This window comes from Vipera ursinii, assembly GCF_947247035.1.
Source record: "Vipera ursinii genome assembly, chromosome: 1".
NCBI classification, from domain to species: Eukaryota; Metazoa; Chordata; class Lepidosauria; order Squamata; family Viperidae; genus Vipera; species Vipera ursinii.
The window spans coordinates 202,429,091-202,451,144 of NC_139512.1; the positions used below are offsets into that span (position 1 = coordinate 202,429,091).

The 22,054-nt window shown below is 42.3% G+C and overlaps 1 protein-coding gene across 2 annotated transcripts; it reads right to left on the reverse strand.

Annotated features, from left to right (window-relative positions):
• Nucleotides 1–1,172: 1,172 nt before the first annotated feature.
• On the reverse strand, nt 1,173–21,322 carry ANKEF1 (ankyrin repeat and EF-hand domain containing 1). Of its 2 annotated transcripts, XM_083357707.1 has the most exons (10): nt 20,238–21,322; nt 15,027–15,413; nt 14,681–14,880; nt 13,626–13,775; nt 11,692–11,815; nt 9,146–9,971; nt 5,898–6,124; nt 3,976–4,214; nt 3,035–3,178; nt 1,173–1,438 (listed from the first exon to the last, which is right to left on the reverse strand). In XM_083357707.1, exons 2-10 carry the CDS (start codon nt 15,370–15,372, stop codon nt 1,277–1,279), a joined length of 2,418 nt encoding a protein of 805 aa, XP_083213833.1. In that variant the 5' UTR covers nt 15,373–15,413; nt 20,238–21,322; the 3' UTR covers nt 1,173–1,276. The 2 variants fall into 2 exon arrangements, with proteins under 2 accessions (XP_083213833.1, XP_083213834.1); XM_083357708.1 differs by lacking the exons at nt 14,681–14,880; nt 20,238–21,322 and having other exon boundaries at nt 15,027–15,237.
• Between the last annotated feature and the right edge of the window lie 732 nt (nt 21,323–22,054).

The window sequence follows — 22,054 nt, forward strand, 5'->3', positions numbered from 1 at the left end:
CAGAGAATGTCGATTGGTGGCCCCCAGGGGGAGGGCCTTCTCTGTGGGTGCCCCGGAGCTATGGAATCGGTTGCCGGTTGAGCTCCGGATGGCGCCCGACCTTCGCTCCTTCCGTCGCGATCTGAAGACACTCTTATTTGAACAAGCCGGCCTGGCCTGATGGGGGATGGGTTGGGTTTTTATTGTCACTTTTAATATATGTATTTACTGTTTTTAGCTTGGGCATATGGTTAATTCTTTTTAACTTTTGTATTTTTGTATTTTATATGTCTGCCCTGTTCACTGCCCTGAGTCCTTCGGGAGAAGGGCGGTATATAAATAAAATTATTATTATTATTATTATTATTATTATTATTATTATTATTATTATTATTATTATTATTATTAATATTATTATTATTATTAATATTATTATTATTATTATTATTATTAATATTAATATTATTATTATTATTATTAATATTATTATTATTATTATTATTATTATTATTATTATTATCTCAATTTGCTATTGCTATTACTGATATATCCTGACTGACCCAAACAATAGGGAAATACCCCAATTTTATCACAGCCATGAAAGGCAATAAAGAAATCTTTTGAATGTGTAGGAACTTGTTCCTAAACAATTGAAATCTCTCTCCCCACCCCCACCCCGAAAACCTGTAACGCTTTCTCCTTTATTTGTTTACAACTATCTGGCACAGGGCTGTGGTCAAAATCAATCTCTCTCCTGCATTGTTAAAACCAAGCACCTTTTTGTTGTAAATATACCTTAACAGAAAAAAGACCTATCTTACAGTCTTCCAGGGTGTGAGTCTCAAAGGAAAATTCAGTGGATTTGCACAAATCCTTCAGCTGCCCTAGATGTGAACTATCAGACACTTTATTCAGTCACTCAGATTTATAGCACCAGAAATAATTAGCTTCAAGTTTCCACAGCTGGAGAAAATCTTTTTTCTAAGCAATGGGATGAATTAAGATCTGATTGAACAAGAGAGACCAATTAGTTATTTATTGGGGCTAATATGCAACCCCATCCCAACAGGATTCAGTGCAACATATTACAGGAAAAGATGGATTATTTTCCAATTTTTAGGCACAAAAACTTCTCTGTTTTAAGATACCCTGTGCTGAAACTAAGGAAGAAGAAAATAAAACTTTCACCATAATTAGAAAAAAGAAACATGATTTAAGCCTCTCAAAAGCATTTTTCTTGAGAGGGAGGTCCCCTCCCATTCACTTTTTTTACATCCATGCAGAAATCACATCCTGATCAATGCAAAGCAGCACTCTGTTGCAGTGTACGGACTTTCTCCATAAAATTCTTCTTGAATGGCATCATGAAATCATCAAAGTCCACTTCATAAGTGAAACGCTGCCGACGTAATTCCCTCTTTTTGAGAAGGTCTTTTGTGGTTGCTTCAGGACTCCAGGTCTTGAAAAAGAAAAGCAGTTCTTAATCAACATGCAGCATGATATATTAAGGAATTATATTGATCTGCTCTGAAAATAAGAGAATGTCCTAGAACGACTGTCTGGAATTCTTAGTCTATTGGCATCAAACCTATCTTCGAGAATATGATTGATGAGCATCTATTCAGCAAGTGTGTCTCATTAACCAATTCCCTAGTAGGCAGTTTATAATATTGGCAGCATATTATCAATCAACACTAATGAATAATGGTGTATAAGTTATTGCTACTTCTTTATATTCAGTATACTCAAAGTAATAGCAATAGCACTTAGGCTTACTATATATACCGATTCATAGTGCTTTACAGCCCCCTCTAAGTGATTTACAGAGCATATTGCCCCCCAACAATCTGGGTCCTCATTTTACCAACCTCGGAAGGATGGAAGGCTGAGTCAACCTTGTGCCAGTGAGAATTACTGGCAGTCAGCAGAATTAGCCTGCAATACTGCATTCTAACTACTGCGCCACCATGGCACAAGAAATATATTCAACTACAGACGAACTTATGAATACTTGGGAGAAAGTATTTTCTTGATAAATGGAAGTCTTTTATCACATTTGGTATAGCCATCATGGGCCATATCAAATTTATTTAAGGTCAAGATTTGGTTTGATAATAATTATCTGACTATCCTTTGATCTAGAATAACTTTTCCCAACAAGTCCCCTTAGGGAAAACCAACTATTCTGATTATCAGAAGTGTTCCAATAGAACTGGATAGGTTACCCACAGAGGGGAAGAAGTGGGTTAACAAAATGTAAAAATGGTGGCCACAACTACGCAAATGGAACCCCGTCTCCTTTTTACATGTGTTTCATGGGTATCATACATGAAAGGAGCAAGAACTTTGATTGTCTGGTATATCTACCATATTTATTTTTTGATACACACAACCTTCTACCATGAATGCCTCAAGATCTGGACAGCACTAGGAAATTGTAGTATTATTCCTGAGATTATAATTTGCAGGCAGCATGCTTTTATTATCCCAATAAAATGACAGTAGAATTTTAGGATTTTGAACCACCTGAGTTGGAACAAATGAGAAATATAAACTGAATAGGACACAAGAAATACAGTGATCTGAATTAGTAAATACGAGCACCCACCAGGAACATATTCCACAAAAGTAGCAGCTCAGTGAAAATGCAAGTAGTCCTCGATTTAAGATGACAATTGAGCCCCAAATTTGTTGATAAGTGAGACATTTGTTAAGCGAGTTTTGCCCCATTTTACGACCTTTCTAGCCACAGCTGTTAAGCAAATCATTGTAGCTGTTAAGTTGGTAACACGGTTGTTAAGTGAATCTGGCTTCCCCATTGACTTTGCTTGTCAGAAAGTCGCAAAAGATGGTCACATGACCCCAGGACACTGCATCCATCATAAATCTGAACCAATTGCCAAGCATCCAAATTTTGATCACATCACCATGGGGATACTGCAACGGTCGTTAAGTGTGAAAAATGGTCATTGTAACTTTGAATGGTCACTAAACAAACTGCTGTAAATCGAGGACTACCCACGTAACTCTAATCCTATTTTACAGTGGTACTTACTCTCTGTGGTGTGAAAGTTATATTAAGTTTCTTTGTTGCTCCTCTGGTTATCAGGGAATTCAGATGAACTACATCATCCTTGAGGGATTCCTTCTCTTCTTCAAAGAGTGATTGCTCAACAATAGAATCAAGGGGTTGTAGCATCTGAAATGCACAATGCAAATTATATTGGGATTTTCAAGGCTTCATGATGCTAAACCTCTTATTTTTTTGGAATAAAAAAGTTACAAGGTCAAAGGCTAGCAGCTTAAATGGCTGGTACTTGAGACGGGTGCTTTGATTTAAGCATTGCCTCTTCTTTAATTATCGGGAAAAGGGAATAGAAGACCTGTTGCATTCCAAAGATGCCAGGAATCCCCAGATAGACCTGGGGGAAAAAACAAATAAACAACCTCCCCACTCCCTACTTGAAACTCTTGAGAACAGTTGACGGACTTCTGGATGGACCAATGGCATTACTATGAATGAAGCAGCTTCCTATGACCCTCTTCCTTATTGTTTTTTTTTCCTACTGATAAGGACACCTCCCTTGTCATGCTATTCTTCAAAAACACTGTAACAAAACCCAAAGCATTTACTTTATTGGCATGTAATCTATTTAAGCTTCCATGGGGCAGGGTTTCTGGATTCCCCTGCCCTGATTTCAAGCAGTGTCACTTGCTGAATTCAGCACACAAGAGATCCTTTCCTGGGGTGGTTGTGGGGACTCAAGCAGAGAAGAATGGACAGAAATTCTATTGTGGTCCTTCCGTGATTCAGAAGGATTGATTCAAAGAGCATCATGGGGGGAGGGGGTTGTTTCTGGTGCACCCCAAAGGAAATCCCGTGACATCGTACTAGAGACAGGAGTTCCCCTCCAGACAATTTCTGATTTTTCAAACATTGTGAAAAAAATCAAAATCTATGAATGGATTCAAGTCAAAGAGTCTTGGTTATCATACCTCCTCTTTCACCGACTCCTTTGAGTGTTCTTCAGACTTTGGCTTGGGAGCAGCTGCAGCCTGGGCTGATGGAGCTGGAGTAGGAGTAGGAGAAGGAGCTTTAGGCTTGCCCCCTTTTTTCCCTTTCTTTTTATCTCCTTTGACTTCTGTGGATTGTGGCAAGCGGTCTAAGGTATCTTGAATGAAGTGGATCAGTCGGTTGTCTGCATAGGCCCTGGCAATTTCCAGCGAGTTTTGTCCTATTAAATAAAACTTATGGTAAATTCTGGAACACTCCCAGCTTCTCTGTATGTAGAACTGAACAAACATTGTCCCTCTGGCTTAGGCTTGCTAGAACTACCTCCACTTTGGTCTTCTACCATCACACCATGACCTTCTCAACTCTGTTGAAAGTAACTCACCCTTCTGATGACTTGGAGTGGAATCTTTTCCTCAAATTCCTATACTGGTTTCTTGTCCATCTAAAACCCAGCATCATTTCTTCCCTCTTATGTTCAAATCTTCCATAGCTTTTATCTCACTGCTAAAGAATCTTGGCACATCCCTTCCCGTGTGATTCGGTCCTTCAGCTTCACCAACCTTAGCTTTCCTAAAGATGCCACACTTACTTATATGACTCTGCTACTCCTTCTTCTTTGTTGCCCCTTATGCCTGAATCTCCCTTCCAAAGACCTCCACCAGATCACTTGAAAGCCTTTTATTTTGCCAAGAAGACTTTGATGTAGCCCCTATCACCAGATCCCCCTTTTGAAACAAAAGACTTCTTATTCTTCAAAATGCAATTTTATTAACATCTGGAGGAGAAAAAAGTTGACCGCTATAACACATTTCCTGAACTTCACAGCTTCTGTACTTTCACAAGATAGCGCTGGCTTTTCAATAAATATGCTTTGATTTCGTATGGATGCTGCACTAAGAAATCAGATCTGATTTCTGATAAGGTTCTCCTTGGCCACATCACTGTTTCATTTTCTTTGTATCAGAGGTACAAGAAGCACTAATTCTTGAACTTGAATTATTTAAATTACACTTTGTTCATTGATGGTACAGTATTTAATGTTAATTAAATTAAATTTTCCATAAAATTCCCTCCACTACATTAAAAATTATACTATGCAGGCAACTTGGGAAGGCTATGATTTGGGGGGGGGAGGGAGGAGACCACATCTGTCCCTGTGGCCTCAGCTGGCCACAGGGCTATGCTCTAAAAAGAGTCTGTGAAGTTCAATGCTAAAGCAAGCAAAAAGATTAATAACTAATTAAAACGAGAGCTGGTGCAGTGTGGTGGTGAAGTTGCTGGACTAGAAGCAGAGAGAAACACAAGTGCCTGTCCTCTCTCAGGCATGAAAGCCTGCTGGTGGCTTTGTGCAAGTCATTCCCTCTAAGCCCTGATCAGTGTCATGCATTGCGACAAGCTGGCTGAAAAATAAAAAAAACCCATTGCACCATGCATTGATGGCTGCCCTCTAAGAACTGCTGTGAGTGCAGTGCAAAACCAGCAAACGTTACAACCAAGCAAGACAGATGCTAGGAATAAAACTACAAGGTAGCTGGTAAAAATCAGCTGGACAGAAGAAAAAAAAAGAATAAAGCAAAAAAAGTCATCCCATCTATTTATTTTGTTAACCGATACTTTGAAAACCAATTAACTTCATAAAAGATAGCGATGTTATTTAATAAGAAAAAAAAACACCACCCTTCCTTTCTATAGCTGTCTGTTCATCTCTGTTTAACCTCTTAGCCCAGGGGGTCTTCAAACCTGGCCCTATTGTGACTTGTGGACTTCAACCCCCAGAATTCCTCAGCCAGGCACGCTGGCTGAGGAATTCTGGGAGTTGAAGTCCACAAGTCACAAAAGGGCCAGGTTTGAAGACCCCTGTCTTAGCCAAATAGCACATTGAGTAACAATGCAAAACTTTTACCTTTTCGGTTTGTCATTTGAGCCTTAGCACCACTGTTGATTAAATACTGCACGGTGTCCAAGCGGCTGCTCTCAATACCTCTCATCAATGGGGTTCCATCATTGATCGAAACGGCATCTATTGTGGCACCAGCTTTCACAAGGAGTTCAGCAATGTCTTGCTGCCCTGCGTGGCATGCATGATGGAGAGGAGTCCACATGAAATTGTCTGTGGTATTCACACTCGCCCTGCACATAAGAGAAAATAAGAACTCTGTAAGGCACATTCACACTTTTCTAGCCGGTTCTTTGTATTCTTCAACTGATCCTGGGCAAAGGAGTCTAGCATTAATGGACTGCAGAGACGGCAAATAGCAGTTCTTAACTGAATTGCTCTTCCTGGGTTGAAATAATGCCAAATCTCTAATCTCTCAGCATCCGAACTAAATTAACTGAGAAATGGAGAGGGGTTGTTTTCATTCCTTTTGTGAAACAATGAATCATTCGGTGAAAGCAACTGGCAGTCTGATTAAAAGGACAAAAGTAATGGCACCAAAGTGAAAGAAATGTATTGTTGTATAAACTGCAATTAACCGCATTACAGTACAGCACAAACGCTGTGGATTTCAGCTTACTTTAGTCAATGAAGTTCTACCAAACTAAATAGCCTTAGGCAGGATCTTAAAGAGGTATAAGCCATATCTAGGGCTGCATGCAAAGCTTGAACCCGAATTGGCTCACCTCTTATGTTTGATATTTGCTCAGCCTCTTGTTCTCCCCAGACTTTCTGTCATGTCTGAAAGGAAGCTGTATTCACAGCTCTCTGCGCACTCCATGGCCCTAATAAGGCTGGATCTAAGATTACAGGTAAAATTGTACTTAAATATTCAAGCAAATATTGAATATTTAATACACTCCTGTTTGGACCTGCCCGCTCAGTCTGAAAAGACTGAAGAGCAAAAGGCAAGATGCTTTTTCAAAAGGCAACTGGACTTTGATTTGTCCCTTGAAGATGCTTTCGCTTCTCATCCAAGAAGCCTCTTCAGTTCTGACTGAATGGAGGAGAATGGAAGGATTTATATTCCTTGCTTTTCTAGCCCAGGGGTAGGCAACCTTGGCTGTTTTATGACTCGTGGACTTCAACTCCCAGAATTCCTGAGCCAGCCATGCTGAAGGAAAGGGAGAGGTTTCCAAGCTGAGCCATGCTGGCTCAGGAATTCTGGGAGTTGAAGTCCACGAGTCATAAAAGAGGCAAGGTTGCCCACCCCTGTTCTAGCCAGTGTCTTTTATTCTTCTGCTAATAACCAGACGACTGCATGGAATATAAACCCTTCCTGCATGGAATATAAACCCTTCCATTCCACTATTCAATCAGAACGGAAGAAGCTTCTTGGATGAAAAGTGAAATGTCTTCAGGGGGGGAAAGGAAGTCCAGTTGGAACAAAGGGCAAGATGAGCACATTGAAAAGCCACTGAGGGCAGGACCAATGAACATTGTTCCAGCCTCTTCCTGAATTCAAACCCTCACACCTACAGACAGAAATGTAACCAGGACTGAAAAATTGAGGCCTTTAGTTATTTCTGGAACCAGAAACAGGTTTTGAGGATGAGTTGATTGCTGGACTCATCCTTTGTTACTTATTAATACAATTACTCTTTAAAACTTATTCATCACCATTTTTTCTTCTTTCTGCCAAATCCTAGATCTTATTTGTTTTGCCACACTATTTTAATTCACTTTCAGGGAACAGGAGAACTACTGATCTGGAGGCCATAAACACCACTGAGGAGTTTGACTTTTTCCACTAGGAACATTTCTCCATAGTTTCCATCACTACAAAAAAGCATTACAGACATGACAATAAATAAATAATTGCAGCAGGCTACTTTGAGGGGCACAAATTCAGATCACTTCCAATGTGAGCTAAATGACAAATTTTGTCAAGCACCAATAAGAAAGGCAAGCATGTTCAACAAAATATCACAGCTTAACCAGATGCCATGCCTGCTTCTACAGAACTCTACCTACTTATCTTGGTTTTACATTCTTGGTTTACTTCCACGACAGTTATGGCCACTGACTAGGATAGGCTTGCAATTCAATAAGGAACCCAACAAGCTTCAAAATATGCTCTGTCCAACATTGAATCCACAATGCCCTGGTCATCACATGGTCATCACATCACCCTACAAACCTACTGTGAGAAGTTTTATTTCCAGATATATTTTATTCTTTATACTGTTTCCATCTTCCCTTAAAATAGTAACAGAATCCACAATGGTCTGAGAATCAGTGTCTCCCCTAGATAATTGACAGTCAAGCTGAAACTAAGTTAATCAGCTAAAATTAGTAAATTTCCTCAACCCTCCCAAATAAGTTGCCCAGGTCTAATCCAGATATCAAAGGATGAGGTCTGCAAACACAGAGTTACAGTAATTAAATTAAGGTCTCCCAGAAGAACTGCACATTCACAAGAATGAGCACACAAACACACCTCAAGTGCCACCCTAGAATTAGCACCCCCGACAAGCTCACCCTATATTACAATCTTCTGCTGTACCCCATTTCTCTGCAGCCTGCCCCAAAGGCAAACTGTTTTGCTTTTAGGAATAAATACTACTTATTTCCTCACCTATATCCCACCCATGGGTTGTTGGGGTTCTTTTTTTGTATTTATAAAACTGGCAATTTTATTTCCACATTCTCAGAGTTGCTAATATTCTATTTCAATCTCTTTGCCTACCTAAACATACATAATAAGCATATATATACCAATACATGTGTCCCTGTATGTGTATATCAAGAGATAATATAAAATTCACAGACCTTTTGAAAAAGATAAATTTATAAAAAAAATTACACAAAAAACAGTAAAAGTGAATTAACATTTAAACACACATTGAAAATTATCAAAAAGGTGACTATTGCCAATATTTGTAAAGGTTCATCTTCAGATCTACAAATTAGATACAATATTCTTGTGTTCCCTGCCCACAAAGTTCAACAGTTAAATGCTATTATCTCATTATACAATTGGTTTAGTGCAGGCATGTCAAACTGCCGGCCCACAGGCTGGATGCATCACACCAAAACCGCACCCACCCCATTGCCGGCAATGGGGGTAAAGTCATGATACGTTGTGCGACATCACGTGACGTCGCGAGTTTGACATGCCTAGTTTAGTGTCACCAATGCTAAGATTGGTATAAATGTAACTTTTCTATTCTTGGATTCCTGGCAAGCCACTAAAAAAAAAAAAGCTAACTCACCCCTTTTCGAGAAGGAACTGCACTGCTTCCATGTTGCCACTTGCACAGGCAGCCATCAATGGAGTCTTATAGAAATGGTCTCTGATATCTACTGGCACCCCGGCCTCAAATGCTTTTTTGATAGAGGAAAGGTCCCCTTCTTTGGCAAGGTAATTGATGTTGGCAAAGTTCTTTGGTGGGTCTTCAATATACCACCAGGAATCATCCTGCAATGGATGTTCGGGAGGGTGATCCCGATTGAACCGCGTGCAGTCAGTTACATTTTGGTAAGTTTCAATCATGTATTCTGGGGGTCCCCCGTCTGTCCGACGAGGCCGAGAGCTCTCTGGAATGACGCAGATTGGCATCGGCATGGCAAATTTTCCTTTTGCGCCTTTTGCTTTCTTGGGCTTCTTCTTCTTGGGACCATAACTTCCAAGGAGGAAGGCCTTCTGCAGGTACCGGCTGCCCTTCAGAAATTCTTCAATGTTAACTCCCGCTGCACGTGTTTTCTCATGAGCCTGAGCTATTGTTTGTAACTGCTCTGGCTCAATAAACGGATACCTTTCCTCAATAATGGATATAAAATCTTCCTTGGTCACAGTCCCGTCCCCTCGATCGTACGCCTCAAACGTTTCCCGAAGGCTCGCCTGATTTTCTCCAGACCAATCGTGCAACCTGATAGCCCAGGGTGGATTGGGGTCCTTAACTCCAGGTTTGGGTTTGGAAAACTTGGCAAACCGCCGCTCAATTTTGCGTATCTCCTTCGCAGCTGCTTTGAACCCCCCGTCTTTAGCAACCTGTCTTGGAACCTTCTTCTCTAGGTTTCTCCAAGTGGGATCAGAACCTACAAATTCAGAAGAAATACATTGAAAACAAGTTGTGGCAGGAGATCAGGAATAGTGTGAATCGGCAGTTCTCTACCTGTGGTCGCAGACCCCTGGGAGGGGCGCTGTGTCATCACAGGGGATCCACAAAGGCTTGAAGAAATGTTATGATTTACGGTAAATCTTGAGTTAGGTTTTGGTGGGACGTGGCCATGGGACATGGCCATAAAAGGTATTTAAAGGGAGTCCATGATGAAGAAAAGATTGAGAGCCACTGGGGTGAATGACTCTTGAAACAGAGTTGTAGTTGGTAAAATTCTGTACTGGCTGTCTATTGCTTCCTGGTGAAATTATTAAGGTAGAATGTTGCAGACACAGTATCATCATTACTGTATGTTATATGGAACCCACTTCATGATGGTGCAGGATCCTGGCTTACATGACAGTTGTAGGTCACCAAAGCTTTCCTTCTGCATGTATCATTAGACTAACATCATCAGGAAATCAGGTAGTAACCTTAAGCACTCACCTGGTAAACCTTCTTGGCAAAATATAATTTGAACAGAACTAATGTGTTGGCTCCAAACCAAGTCTAAATTAGCTTGGGGTGTGTGTGTGTGTGTGTGTGTGTGTGAGAGAGAGAGAGAGAGAGAGAGAGAGAGAGAGAGAGAGAGAGAGAGAGAGAGAGAGAGAATGTATGTTTATGTACCCATATATTTATTTGCTAGGTTTATAGCTGGCCTTTTCACTTGCATTTTCAAGGCAGATTTCAAAAATACAAAATATAAAACATGATGTCAAAAATCAATAAACAAAAAATACCTTCACAGAGAGATGTTCTAAACACTGAAGAGTGAGGCTGACCACACCTATCTAAAGGAAAGCAATATAAACCTGAGACCCATACAGGAGAAGGACCTAAGTTTCTGAAAATGTCAGGGCTCCAAAGGGTTGCTTCTCTACTCTGAGTAACCAGGCAGGTTCAGCTAGGAAGACGCAATCTATTGGATAGTCAGGTCCCAAGCATTTGGTAATTTAAAGATGAATTGACATCCAGTAGAGATCTTTCAACGGACACATTAATTGATACCTTGTACCAGTTAGTTTAGCTGCTGCATTTGGTACCAACCACAGATTGTTGGTTCAAGCTGAACTGAATACCAAATTCAGTCCCACAGCCTGGGCAAAACCAAACACCAACTGGGATAGTCCATGGTCTTTATGGAACCCATGAAATTGCAAGCTACTCTTGGCTGGGCAACCTCAGCAAGAACACTAAAGTGCTAGAAGACAAGAAGTCTTGGTAGTCCATTAGTACAGGAAGACAAACTGCTGTGTGACCGTTGATTGCATTCTTACATATTTTGGCCATAGTAACACAGCACCAAACTTTTAGAAGAAGCTTTTGGTCAATGAGATGGAATATCCATGGGCTGTGGTTATACTGTGTCCCTGCTCTCCCGACTGAATCTACTTCGTGACAGAGTAGCCTAGTTGATAGAGTTTGGCCATATAAACACATGCTTGGTTTGTACTTTCATTCAGGGATTTAACCTTGGATAATATTTTATCAGCAATAGACATGGAATTGAGTTCCCATCTTCGTTGATTAGATCACAGTTGGAAAGGAAGAAAGGCCAACCAATGGCTTGGCATAAGTGACAATGGGTTCAAAGATTAGACATCTGAAACTCTACATTTACCGTAGACGCTCTTCATTCTCCAACATTTATAATTTACCTCTTTGACCAATAAACTTGCAGCACTCTGCAAAACCTCCAGCAGCAGCATAATGAAGAGGTGTATTTCCATTCATGGCTATAAGGCCCACATCTCCATTGTAAGCAGAAATAATCTTCAGTATCTGGGGAAGCAAGCCCATGCTATTAAATGCAAAAAAAAAAAAATCCCACAAAAGTGTGGACACTAATAACATCAATCAAACTGAGTTTATTTTGAACTGCAGCAAAACACAGATGACTTCACTGAAGCCATTTAAAAACTACTACTGTCACTATAAGATGGAATAAGAGTGATTGGGAGAGGTGACTGTGTATTGGCATGCAGGCAACATGGTAATCCTTTTCCAGCAGGAGAGGGTTTTTTAAAAAAATGTTTTTAAACTTTTGTGGGTAAAACTGGATTGTTACACTTTTTCTGCTTTTATATAAGAGGGTGAGTTTGATCTTCTGGACTCTGGGGGATGTAAAAAAGAAACACAGATGGGGTATGAGAGACCTACCTTACTTGCCTTAACAGAAGTTCTTCATTAAATGGATATTTGTATTGTGTGTGTGTGTGTGTGCTGAGAGAAACAAAGACACTGATTCCCAAAGCTCTTATTCTTATTCCAATCAAACACGCAAGCTTTGATTTCTTTGAATAGCTTTGAATTAAAATGATCTCATCCTTTAGAACTTAAAACTCTCATCAGTTAAATCCCAGGAGAACTTCACCTGCCAGACATCTAATTTCCAATAAGTCACTGCAATGAATATGATCTCGGTCTCCGCAAATCGGCTTTCTTCTTACTTGCTTTTGGAGCTTTGCAGAGTTAAAGGTGCTGCCCAAAACTTTTGTGCAGTCCTAGAGCCAATGGAAATTGCGAAGCTCTATTTTAAGAGCAAGCAACCAGTGCAACTGAACTTGCTGGATGTAAATCAGCCGGGGTGCTATTTCTCTTAACACAAATTTAGGAGGCGGGGAAGGGAAGGGCTTTTTTTCTCATAGAACGGAGTTCCGGCACCTTTTCTGGATAGAACCTTGTAGGGTAGGCAAGGCGGGTTGTATGACATGTGTGAGTTCCGGCACCTTTTTCTTTTACAAAAAAAGCACTGGCCCGGAAGGGTAAAATAGCAGCAATAGGGAATGCTAAGTCCCAAACTGATATAAAGATATAAAGTGGGCTCCTCCCCATACCTCATAACTGTTCCACTTCAAGTCAAAAGTAACTGATCTAAGCATACTTAAAACAGGCAGACAAACAAGTGAGTTTTTCCTGGGGGATTCATTTGGGACAAATCCCTGGCATAGCAACCTCGAATCTTAATGAAGAGAATCCTCAGACTGGAAGCTTCTGAATAAAGCAGTAGGAAATATTTAAACAAATACACATCTCAGCAAAGACTGTGGAGGAGAAATCAACTTAACAGGATGGCAGAAGGGCAAACAACAACCACAAGCAGTAATTCTCCATCAAGTCTTTTCCTTCCTCCCATCAAGTGTGATCGCCTAGTGATGAAAACGTGTCTGTTCTGCTACCAGGAGCAGGAAAAAAAACCTAACAAATGGTAGCAAAACTCATTCCTTCAGCAGCAGCACCCATTGATGTAAGTGGGTCAACCTAAGGTCTTAAAAGTGTTGTGTATTTCTGTAATCACATTATGGAGAGAGTGGGGGAAATTCACTTCAGAGCCGCTGTTTTTGAGAGCAACCTAGCTACATGCAATTTTCTCCAGGTCAAATCTTTTTACCTATCTCTGGGCCTATAATCATTTTCACATTTCCCGCTCTGTTCTATGACCTGCTTTTAGGACAGCCTCCCCATATTACCAACCCATAGAAAAGCCAAGTATTCCAGAATTCCCTTTCTAGTGACAGCTGATTATTAGTAATGAACCAAGAGAGATCCTTGGTTGGGTACCTTTGCTTCTGACAGCATCAAGAAAGAATACCTCAAAAAACCCTCCTTTGGCAGCAAAATGGGCAGCATGGTGTCGCTCGTTGTCAAAAACATTAACATTCCCACCTCTCTCCAGGATACCCCGGACCACCTCTATAACCCCTTCTCTTGCTGCTTCCATCAGGGCAGTGCGGCCCGTTGCCTGCAAATCAGAGAGACATGATTATAGATTTTTCCGAATTTCAAAGGAGACAGAAAAGCAGGCAAGCTTCTATTGCTAAAAACCATTTGCCGAGATTCGGAATTGCCAAGGGGAAAGAGTCGGCTCGTTTTCTCCTCTTACCTGTAAAAAGAGGCTACATTTTGACCTGGATCAATTGCTATCCAGCTACAAACTAGGATGCTAGCAGGAAGTATATCATGCCTCTAGGGACTTTCTTTCCCTTAGGTATTTTTTAACTGTTTCTCCACTGGTTAAGTTCAGGAGGCCAAGCTGCAACCCATATATTCTATGACATTTTTCCAAAGCAAAATGGCCCTTATCTTTATTACAGCCCTCTCTTTGATGTATTTGTTTCCCAAATGCTGAGAAATTGATTCTGCTTTACACCTGGGAACATTATAAACAGGAATGCTTACATTACATGTTTGCCCTGTAAAATGGTAGCAAGTCCTGAATTCTACCAACTGCATTTTCAACAAAATGATTCTGAATGTCTTACAATTTCATCCCAAGCACTCCACCTAGTATGTAGAATACCAAGGACAGCATTAAGAGTCTTGGATGATATAGTATAATTAGGGCATGATTTACACCTGCACACAAGTACAAACAAGAGCACTTCTTGCCTTGTTTTCTCCGGTACACTGCTGTGTCTTAGGAAGCATATGGTGGATGAGCTATTGCCCTCCATGTGGGAAAACAGGGGCTGACTTTTATAAGCTAGAGCCTTGCTCCTTTTAAAAGAAGTTGCATTGTGTTTTTTTTAAAGAAATCTAGCCTCCGATTAATGAGTTTCTCTTTCAGTCGGTCCAGCTGACTGAACAAAACCGCTTTATGCCGGAAGTGTCCAATGTACCCGCTTAAAACATTAAGAATGCTCTTACTGGGTTTGTTGCATTGGGGTCTGCTCCTCTTTCCAAAAATGTCATACATATCTCTTTGATCTCGTGGGCTTGCTCACAGGCTTCTACGAAAACTGGCTTCCCCTCAAAAGTACAGTTGTTAACATCCGCTCCAAATTCGAGGACCATCTGAACACAGCGGAAGTGCCGTTTGGTGGGCAGAATGCAATAAAATAGCACTCCTGGAAAGAGCACATAGCACTATGGCTTAAAAGGCAAACGCCCACCACGCTGAACACAACTACCGACCACTAAGGGAATTGAAGCATTCAGCCTGATCTTCCTGAAAGTCCACCCGCCAAACAAAAGGAGGTGGGATGCGCCTTACCTTTTCCTTCTGCATCCACTATTGTCATGTCTGCCTCAGCCTGGACAAGCACATCCAAGGCCAAGTCGTGGCCAAGTTCCGCCGCTTTCATCGCGGGAGTGCGCCCCATTCGGTCTTGGACATCGGGGTGAGCACCAAGCTCCAAAAGAAAGTTGCACATGTCAATGTCGTTGGCCACACAAGCCACGTGAAGGGCACTGTCTCCATTTTCTGGCTCAGTAAAATTGATGAGTTCAGGGTATCCAAGCTTGGTTAGCTTTTCAATCTGTTTCTTGTCCTTCTGGCGGACACACTGAATAACTTTATAGATCTGGAGGTTTTCAAGCCTCTTGTCAGCCAAAGACATTTTCAATAGCCCAAGGAAAACTCTTTCGTTAAAGAAGGATCCTGAGGAAAGAAAGAAAGAGAGAGGGAGGGAGGGAGGGAGGGAGGGAAGGAAGGAAGGAAGGAAGGAAGGAAGGAAGGAAGGAAGGAAGGAAGGAAGGAAGGAAGGAAGGAAGGAAAAGGGAATCAGTTCACTCTAAGCTCTTCAAGATTCACCTTTATCATCCCAACCCTTTTGATGGGGAATTTCTATTCTGTAAATTCAAAATGGAGTATGGGTTGTGCAGGGCTTGGATTCAAAGAAAAAAAAAGTGCTTTGAAGTGTGCCGGACTGCTCAGTCTACAACCCTTTAAAGCAGCTGCATCTTTTCCCAAGATGACAAAATTGCCTTACAGAATTGTAGTTTTTTCCCCAATAAAACATACATTTTACTTTAAGGAGTTGCCGATAGATGTTACTTGTGCACCTGTGGACATTCTGAAGCATCTTTTTTCTTCTGAACCAGGAGCACTACTCAGCCCCCAATTAATCAAGAAAGGTTCAAGAAATGGGTTTACATCCTTATCCAGATATTCTCCTGGCATCTCCTTCCCTCCTGTGGCACAGAAGGATGCAACAAAAGAAGAGTGAGATTAAGGTAAATCAGTTCCCTTTTTGTTAGCTTTTAGATCCTCCAGTTCTGGTGCCAGCAAAGATCAAACGCATCAAGCCACTGCCAGGGCATCGCTGGAGCACTGTGGGGTTGCTAGGTTCTCATTGGATTCATCAATTAAAGAAGAGTGAGAGAACATTGCTTTCATTGCTAGAAAGAGAAAGCTTTGCCCAGCATTTAGTCCTACATCTAGAGCAGGGGTGTCAAACTATATTTCATTGAGGGCCGCATCAGCATTGCAGTTGCCTTCAGGGGGCCGGGTGGGTATGGCCAGGGTGGGCGTGGCCTACTGGGTGGGCGTGGCTAGAGGTCGCATGGCCTACTGGGTGGGCGTGGCCAGCTCTACATAGTTCGCATCAAGGGTGCCTATGGGGGCCTGGGCAGGAGTGGGACAGATCTGAGGGTCTCTGGCAGAAGGAGGGTCTCTGGGCCAGGGCCAAGGCAGTGGGGGCCGTTCCTTCACTGTTTCCAGGATGGCTTCGCGGGCCACATGAAACCACTTCACGGGCCGGATCTGGCCCCCGGGCCTTGTGTTTGACATGTCTGATCTAGAGCCTCGCAAAAATATAGCGATAGCAATAGCACTTAAGACACTCGGTGGGTGGCTTACAGAGGTCAGCATCTTGTCCCCAATTATCTGGATCCTCATTTTATTGACCTCAGAAGGATGGGAGGCTGAGTCAACCTTGAGTCCTCTCAGGAGAAGGCACCGTTTATATGTATGCTAAAGTCAACCTAACAAAATAAGCATAAAGCTAAAGTCAAGCAATGCTATGGATTTTTTCTAAACAAAGGGTTGCAGAGTAAGGCTTTTCAACAAATAAACACTACATGTAGAAATAAGGATGGATGTGAGAAAGGCTGTGTGGCAGTTCAGATTCTGCCTCCAAAAGATTTTTTTTTTGACACCTACAAAAGCATTGATCTACCTGTCTATCCCATCTTAAAGCAGGTGTGACTTTTCCTTGTGAGGAAGCTGCTGTAGTCCTTCCTAACTTCTTGGTCAATATTTGTGTCTTTTTCTATAGATGCCATAGCTTTACAATATCTTCAGTGTGATGGCGCTTAACTATTTCTGAAACACTTCTGTCTTGTAAATTTTTCTGAAGTCTTTACAGTACTCCCAGCTCAGATTTGTCACAAGTACAAAAGGTTACTTGGCATACCTTCTGTGCGCTAACTATTTAAATGGTCTCACATAGATACTATGGGTTAATATATTCTCCCCTCCCATGTTGTGGAAACCATGAATCTGCATGTTAAAGCTCAAGTCTGTTAGCCAATAGCCACTACTACTGTGGCTATCACTTTTATTTTATCAAATGAAATAAAATGTGATTTAATATTAAATTATGTGATATGTATCTAAAGGGCATAAAAAGTTCAAACAATACACCTTATCCACCATAGAGCAGCAATAGATATTAACAGATGGTTTCCACTTCCAAGTTTGCTTTTTTCAGTCCAGTTCCTATTAGCATCTTCCCTTATTTTCACTGACCAATTCTCTGGCCCCTTTCCAGATGTGTATATTTTCAAACTGTAGGGTTTGTGTGGAAGAGAGTAATAACTAAGTTTTATAAAGGTCAAACCCATCAATTCCCAGACCTCCAAATCTGAGCTAATATCTTGTAGCACGTAAGAAAAATGATGGCATTTAGGTGGGCTTGTTATTGTTTTCAATCTAACACGTTCTACTCATTTTTAAAAATCAGCTTAACCATTCACATAACTTTAGTAGGAATTCAAACCAGAGAAAGACTTGGGGAGAAGCTTAAGGAAGCATGAATCTGGCTCAAATACCCAGGAAAAGTTAAACATAACTCAGATTTTTTTTGAATAGACAATGATGTCTTCTAGACAACCACTTCTGAAAAAGATTCAGTTGATACCCTAGTCCAGGAGTGTCAAACTGCCGGCCCGTGAGCCGGAGCATCACAGAGAAACCACGCTCACCCCATTGCCAGCAATGGGAAAAAGTTCCGATACGTCGCGCGATGTCACATGATATCGCGAGTTTGACATGTCTGCCCTAGTCTTTCGTCTCCTATCTACATCAGGAAATAAATGGCCTGAGACCACTAATTAAGCTACCCTATAACAAATTAAAAGACGCTTGCTCCTTGGGAGGAAAGCCATGGCAAATCTAGACAGCACACTAAAAAGCAGAGACATCACCCTGTCAACAAAAGTGCGTATAGTCAAGGCTATGGTCTTCCCAGTTGCAATGTATGGCAGTGAAAGCTGGACCATAAAAAAGGCTGAGTGCCAAAGAATTGAGGCCTTTGAACTATGGTGCTGGAGAAGACTCCTGCGAGTCCCTTGGACTGCAAGGCGATCAAACTGGTCAGTCCTAGAGGAGATCAACCCCGACTGCTCTTTAGAAGGGCAGATCCTGAAGCTAAAACTCAAATACTTTGGCCACCTAATGAGAAGGAAGGACTCACTGGAGAAGAGCCCAATGCTGGGAAAGATTGAGGGCAATAGAAGAAGGGGACGACAGAGAATGAGGTGGCTGGATGGAGTCACTGAAGCAGTAGGCATGAGCCTAGATGGACTCCAGAAGATGGTAGAGGACAGGAAGGCCTGGAGGAACATTGTCCATAGGGTCGCGATGGGTCGGACACGACTTCGCAACTAACAACAACAACAACAAATAACAAGTAGGTGTGATCACATACTTCAGTGCATAGTTTTCAGTGCCTGCTGTCATGCTGCCTTCAACAGAATTTACTTCCAAACAAGTGGAATGTAGAATGCAGCTCTGGAGATTCCAAAGCCTTTTTGACATTCCACAACTTAGAACCCAGAGAAACAAAACAAAGGCATCTAAATAAAGCAGATACAAACCCGCCATTTAATCCCAAGCATGTCAACTCAACCCGCAAAATGAGCATGCTTAAAAGTCTAACATCATAAAAAAAAAGCTTTCATAAGATGGGGCAAGCATCCTAAGCAGTTTCAGGTTCACTTACGTGTTGCTGCTTGATACAGTGCAGGCCTATTCACACAACAATGCCCGGGAATGCCTGCATTTGCCCACATTTCCATCTTGTATTAGAAAACTGAGTAGGACTTTGGGAGACTTTAAAAGGATGAAGCAGGATGTGTTTTTGTGAACACAAGAGTTCACTCATAGCTGAATACAGAATAAGAGACCTTGGAGGTCTTCTAGTCCAACCCCCTTCTCAGGCAGGAAACTCTATACTCTTTCAGACAAATGTTCTCCAGTCTCTTCTTAAAAACTTCCATTGTTGGAGCATTCACAACTTCTGAAGGCAGGTTGTTCCACTGCTTAATAGCTATCAGCTACCTGAATCCTCATTTTTTCATACAAAGGCAGTGGTGGGATTCAGCCAGTTTTCACCACTTCGGCAGAACCAGTAGCTAATTTTTTGTTGCCCAGGCCCAGAATGGACTTCCGAAAGCAGTATCCACACAGAGAACCGGTTGTTCATATATTTGAATCCCACCACTGTACAAAGGCCATATGTCAAAATCAATCCTTTACCACCAGAGGAGACTGGAGGCCACCAGCATGCACAGACATATCTAGCCTTCAGCACCCACTTGACGGTCTCCTCATCCCCACCTGGTTGGGAATGTTGAGAAGTTGTGTCTGCGGAGATTCTCAGTCATTCAGGTCATGGTTATCCCAAAAGTGTTTTTTTCAGGAGGCAACTGGACTATTTTGTTTTTGAGGACATTTCGCTTCTCATCCAAGCAGCTTCTTCAGCTCTGACTGGATGGTGGGGAATGGAAGGATTTATATTCCTTGCAGACAGGCTGGTCACTTGCATTCTTTCGGGGAGTCCTTGAGGCCATTTGGAGGTGTTTTTTTTTAGGATCACCTGAGTAGTGCAAAGTTGTGTGGAGCCTTCTTGGCTAGGTGATCCTGAGGACAGAAGTAAACCTCCAAGTGGCCTCAACAACTCTCAATGAATGCCAATGACCAGCTGTCTGCAAGGAGTATAAATCCTTCCATTCTCCACCATACAGTCAGAGCTGAAGAAGCTTCTTGGATGAGGAGCGAAACGTCTTCCAAGAAAAAAAACAAGAAAGTCCAGTCGCCTCCTGAAAGAAGCACCTTTGGGACGTTGAGACCTTGCCCAGACACCTCTGGAGGGCGCCCTGTTGGGGAAGGTAGGATGACATCATCCGAGTTAACGGCCATTGTTGCCCCGTTTGTTTTCCTCCCGTGCATTTCGTTCAGCCTGCTCGCAAGCCAGCTTACCTGCAATTTTGCCGTTGCTCCAGAAGAGCAGGGCGGCCTGCCGTCACGCATGACTTCGTCCGAAGGCGCCGTGCCGCAGCCTGGAGAGCCGAGGCTGTTTTCCCGGCGGCGGGAAGAACCGGAGCCCGTGCAACCCGGAGGATTCAGGCGAGAGGAGATTGTTAGCCAGGAGCTCCTATAGCAACAGAAGCGAGGAAGAAAGCAGCAGGCGCGCCGGCACATGCGTAACAATGGGAGCCCGATCCAGCCCTGCCGATCTCCGGGGTGCCGAGCTGAAGTCATCCCAACCTCGCGATCAGGACCGGGTGAGGGGATGAGGCTTCCACCCGCGGCTAGGAGCGGGGAGGGGCCGCGTGGGTCTTTGGACTGAGGCTCGCGATCGAAGTCTTTTGCTTCTCTCAGCCTAGGGCGGGCTGAAAAACCTCAAACTACAATTACCGGTGGGGACTACGGAATAAAATGTTCTTTCTTTCTTTCTTTCTTTCTTTCTTTCTTTCTTTCTTTCTTTCTTTCTTTCTTTCTTTCTTTCTTTCTTTCTTTCTTTCTTTCTTTCTTTCTTTCTTTCTTTCTTTCTTTCTTTCTTTCTTTCTTTCTTTCTTTCTTTCTTTCTTTCTTTCTTTCTTTCTTTCTTTCTTTCTTTCTTTCTTTCTTTCTCTTTTGGTAATCCACGTCTTTCTTCGAAGGAGAACGGGATCCAAGGCATAGCTAATCCCAGCTAATCGTCTCTCTCTCTCTCTCTCTCTCTCTCTCTCTCTCTCTCTCTCTCTCTCTCTCTCTCTCTCTCTCTCTCTCACACACACACACACACACACACACACACACACACGAAAATAAAAAGAGGGCAACGTTTAAAAACGCGTTCCGGCGCTCCGACAAAGTGAATTGGAAACGTGTGCGAAATGCCTGCTGGATCGCTTTAATTGTTACTTGAGCGATGTAAACGGTCTATAAATTGTTGTTGTTGTTGTTGTTAGTCCGACCCATCGCGACCCTATGGACAGCGTTCCTCCAGGCCTTCCTGTCCTCTACCATCTTCTGGAGTCCATTTAGGCTCACGCCAACTGCTTCAGTGACTCCATCCAGCCACCTCATTCTCTTTCGTCCCCTTCTTCTCTTGCCCTCAACCTTTCCCAGCATTAGGCTCTTCTCCAGTGAGTCCTTCCTTCTCATTAGGTGGCCAAAGGATTTGAGTTTTAGCTTCAGGATCTGGCCTTCTAAAGAGCAGTCAGGGTTGATCTCCTCTAGGACTGACCGGTTTGATCGCCTTGCAGTCCAAGGGACTCGCAGGAGTCTTCTCCAGCACCAGTCTATAAATTAGCGCAGCCAATTACATTCCGGCCTGCATAGGAGGGGATGGGAGGGGAGAGAAGGAAAGGGTCACTTTAAAAAAAAAAAGTACTCTGATATTAAGGAGATTCAAACAACTGGGAGTTTTCCCTGCTGTAATTTGAACGCATCGTTTTGAGATTTAACTGGGTGCATATTTCAAAAAATTTCAAGGAGTCTCCAGGCTGCTAATGGGGTTTTAGGATGTGATATCTGAATATCTGAATAAGTCTGCAGTTAGCTTTAGGATGGGTGACTTGGCTCCTGTGTCTTTTCTCAGAAGTTAGAACAATAGTCTATCTACAATTATCTTTCCTTTAGAGACAAAGAGACTTATGTCAATCTTGTCCCATGGTCTTGTGGGAAGTTCACATCCTTTAAGGCAGGGGTGTCAAACTCAATTTCATTGAGGGCCGCATCAGCATTGCGGTTGCCCTCAGGGGGCCGGGTGGGTGTGGCCAGGGTGGGCGTGGCCTACTGGGTGGGCGTGG

Excerpts from the sequence above, each read along its gene's own strand:
- ANKEF1 (XM_083357707.1), bottom strand. The coding sequence starts at position 15,372 with ATGTCTTTGGCTGACAAGAGGCTTGAAAACCTCCAGATCTATAAAGTT. Across the intron at positions 13,776-14,680 it reads ACCCCAATGCAACAAACCCA|GCAACGGGCCGCACTGCCCT; the intron begins GTAAGAGCATTC and ends TCTGATTTGCAG. Across the intron at positions 6,125-9,145 it reads CAGTTCCTTCTCGAAAAGGG|GGCGAGTGTGAATACCACAG; the intron begins GTGAGTTAGCTT and ends TCTTATGTGCAG.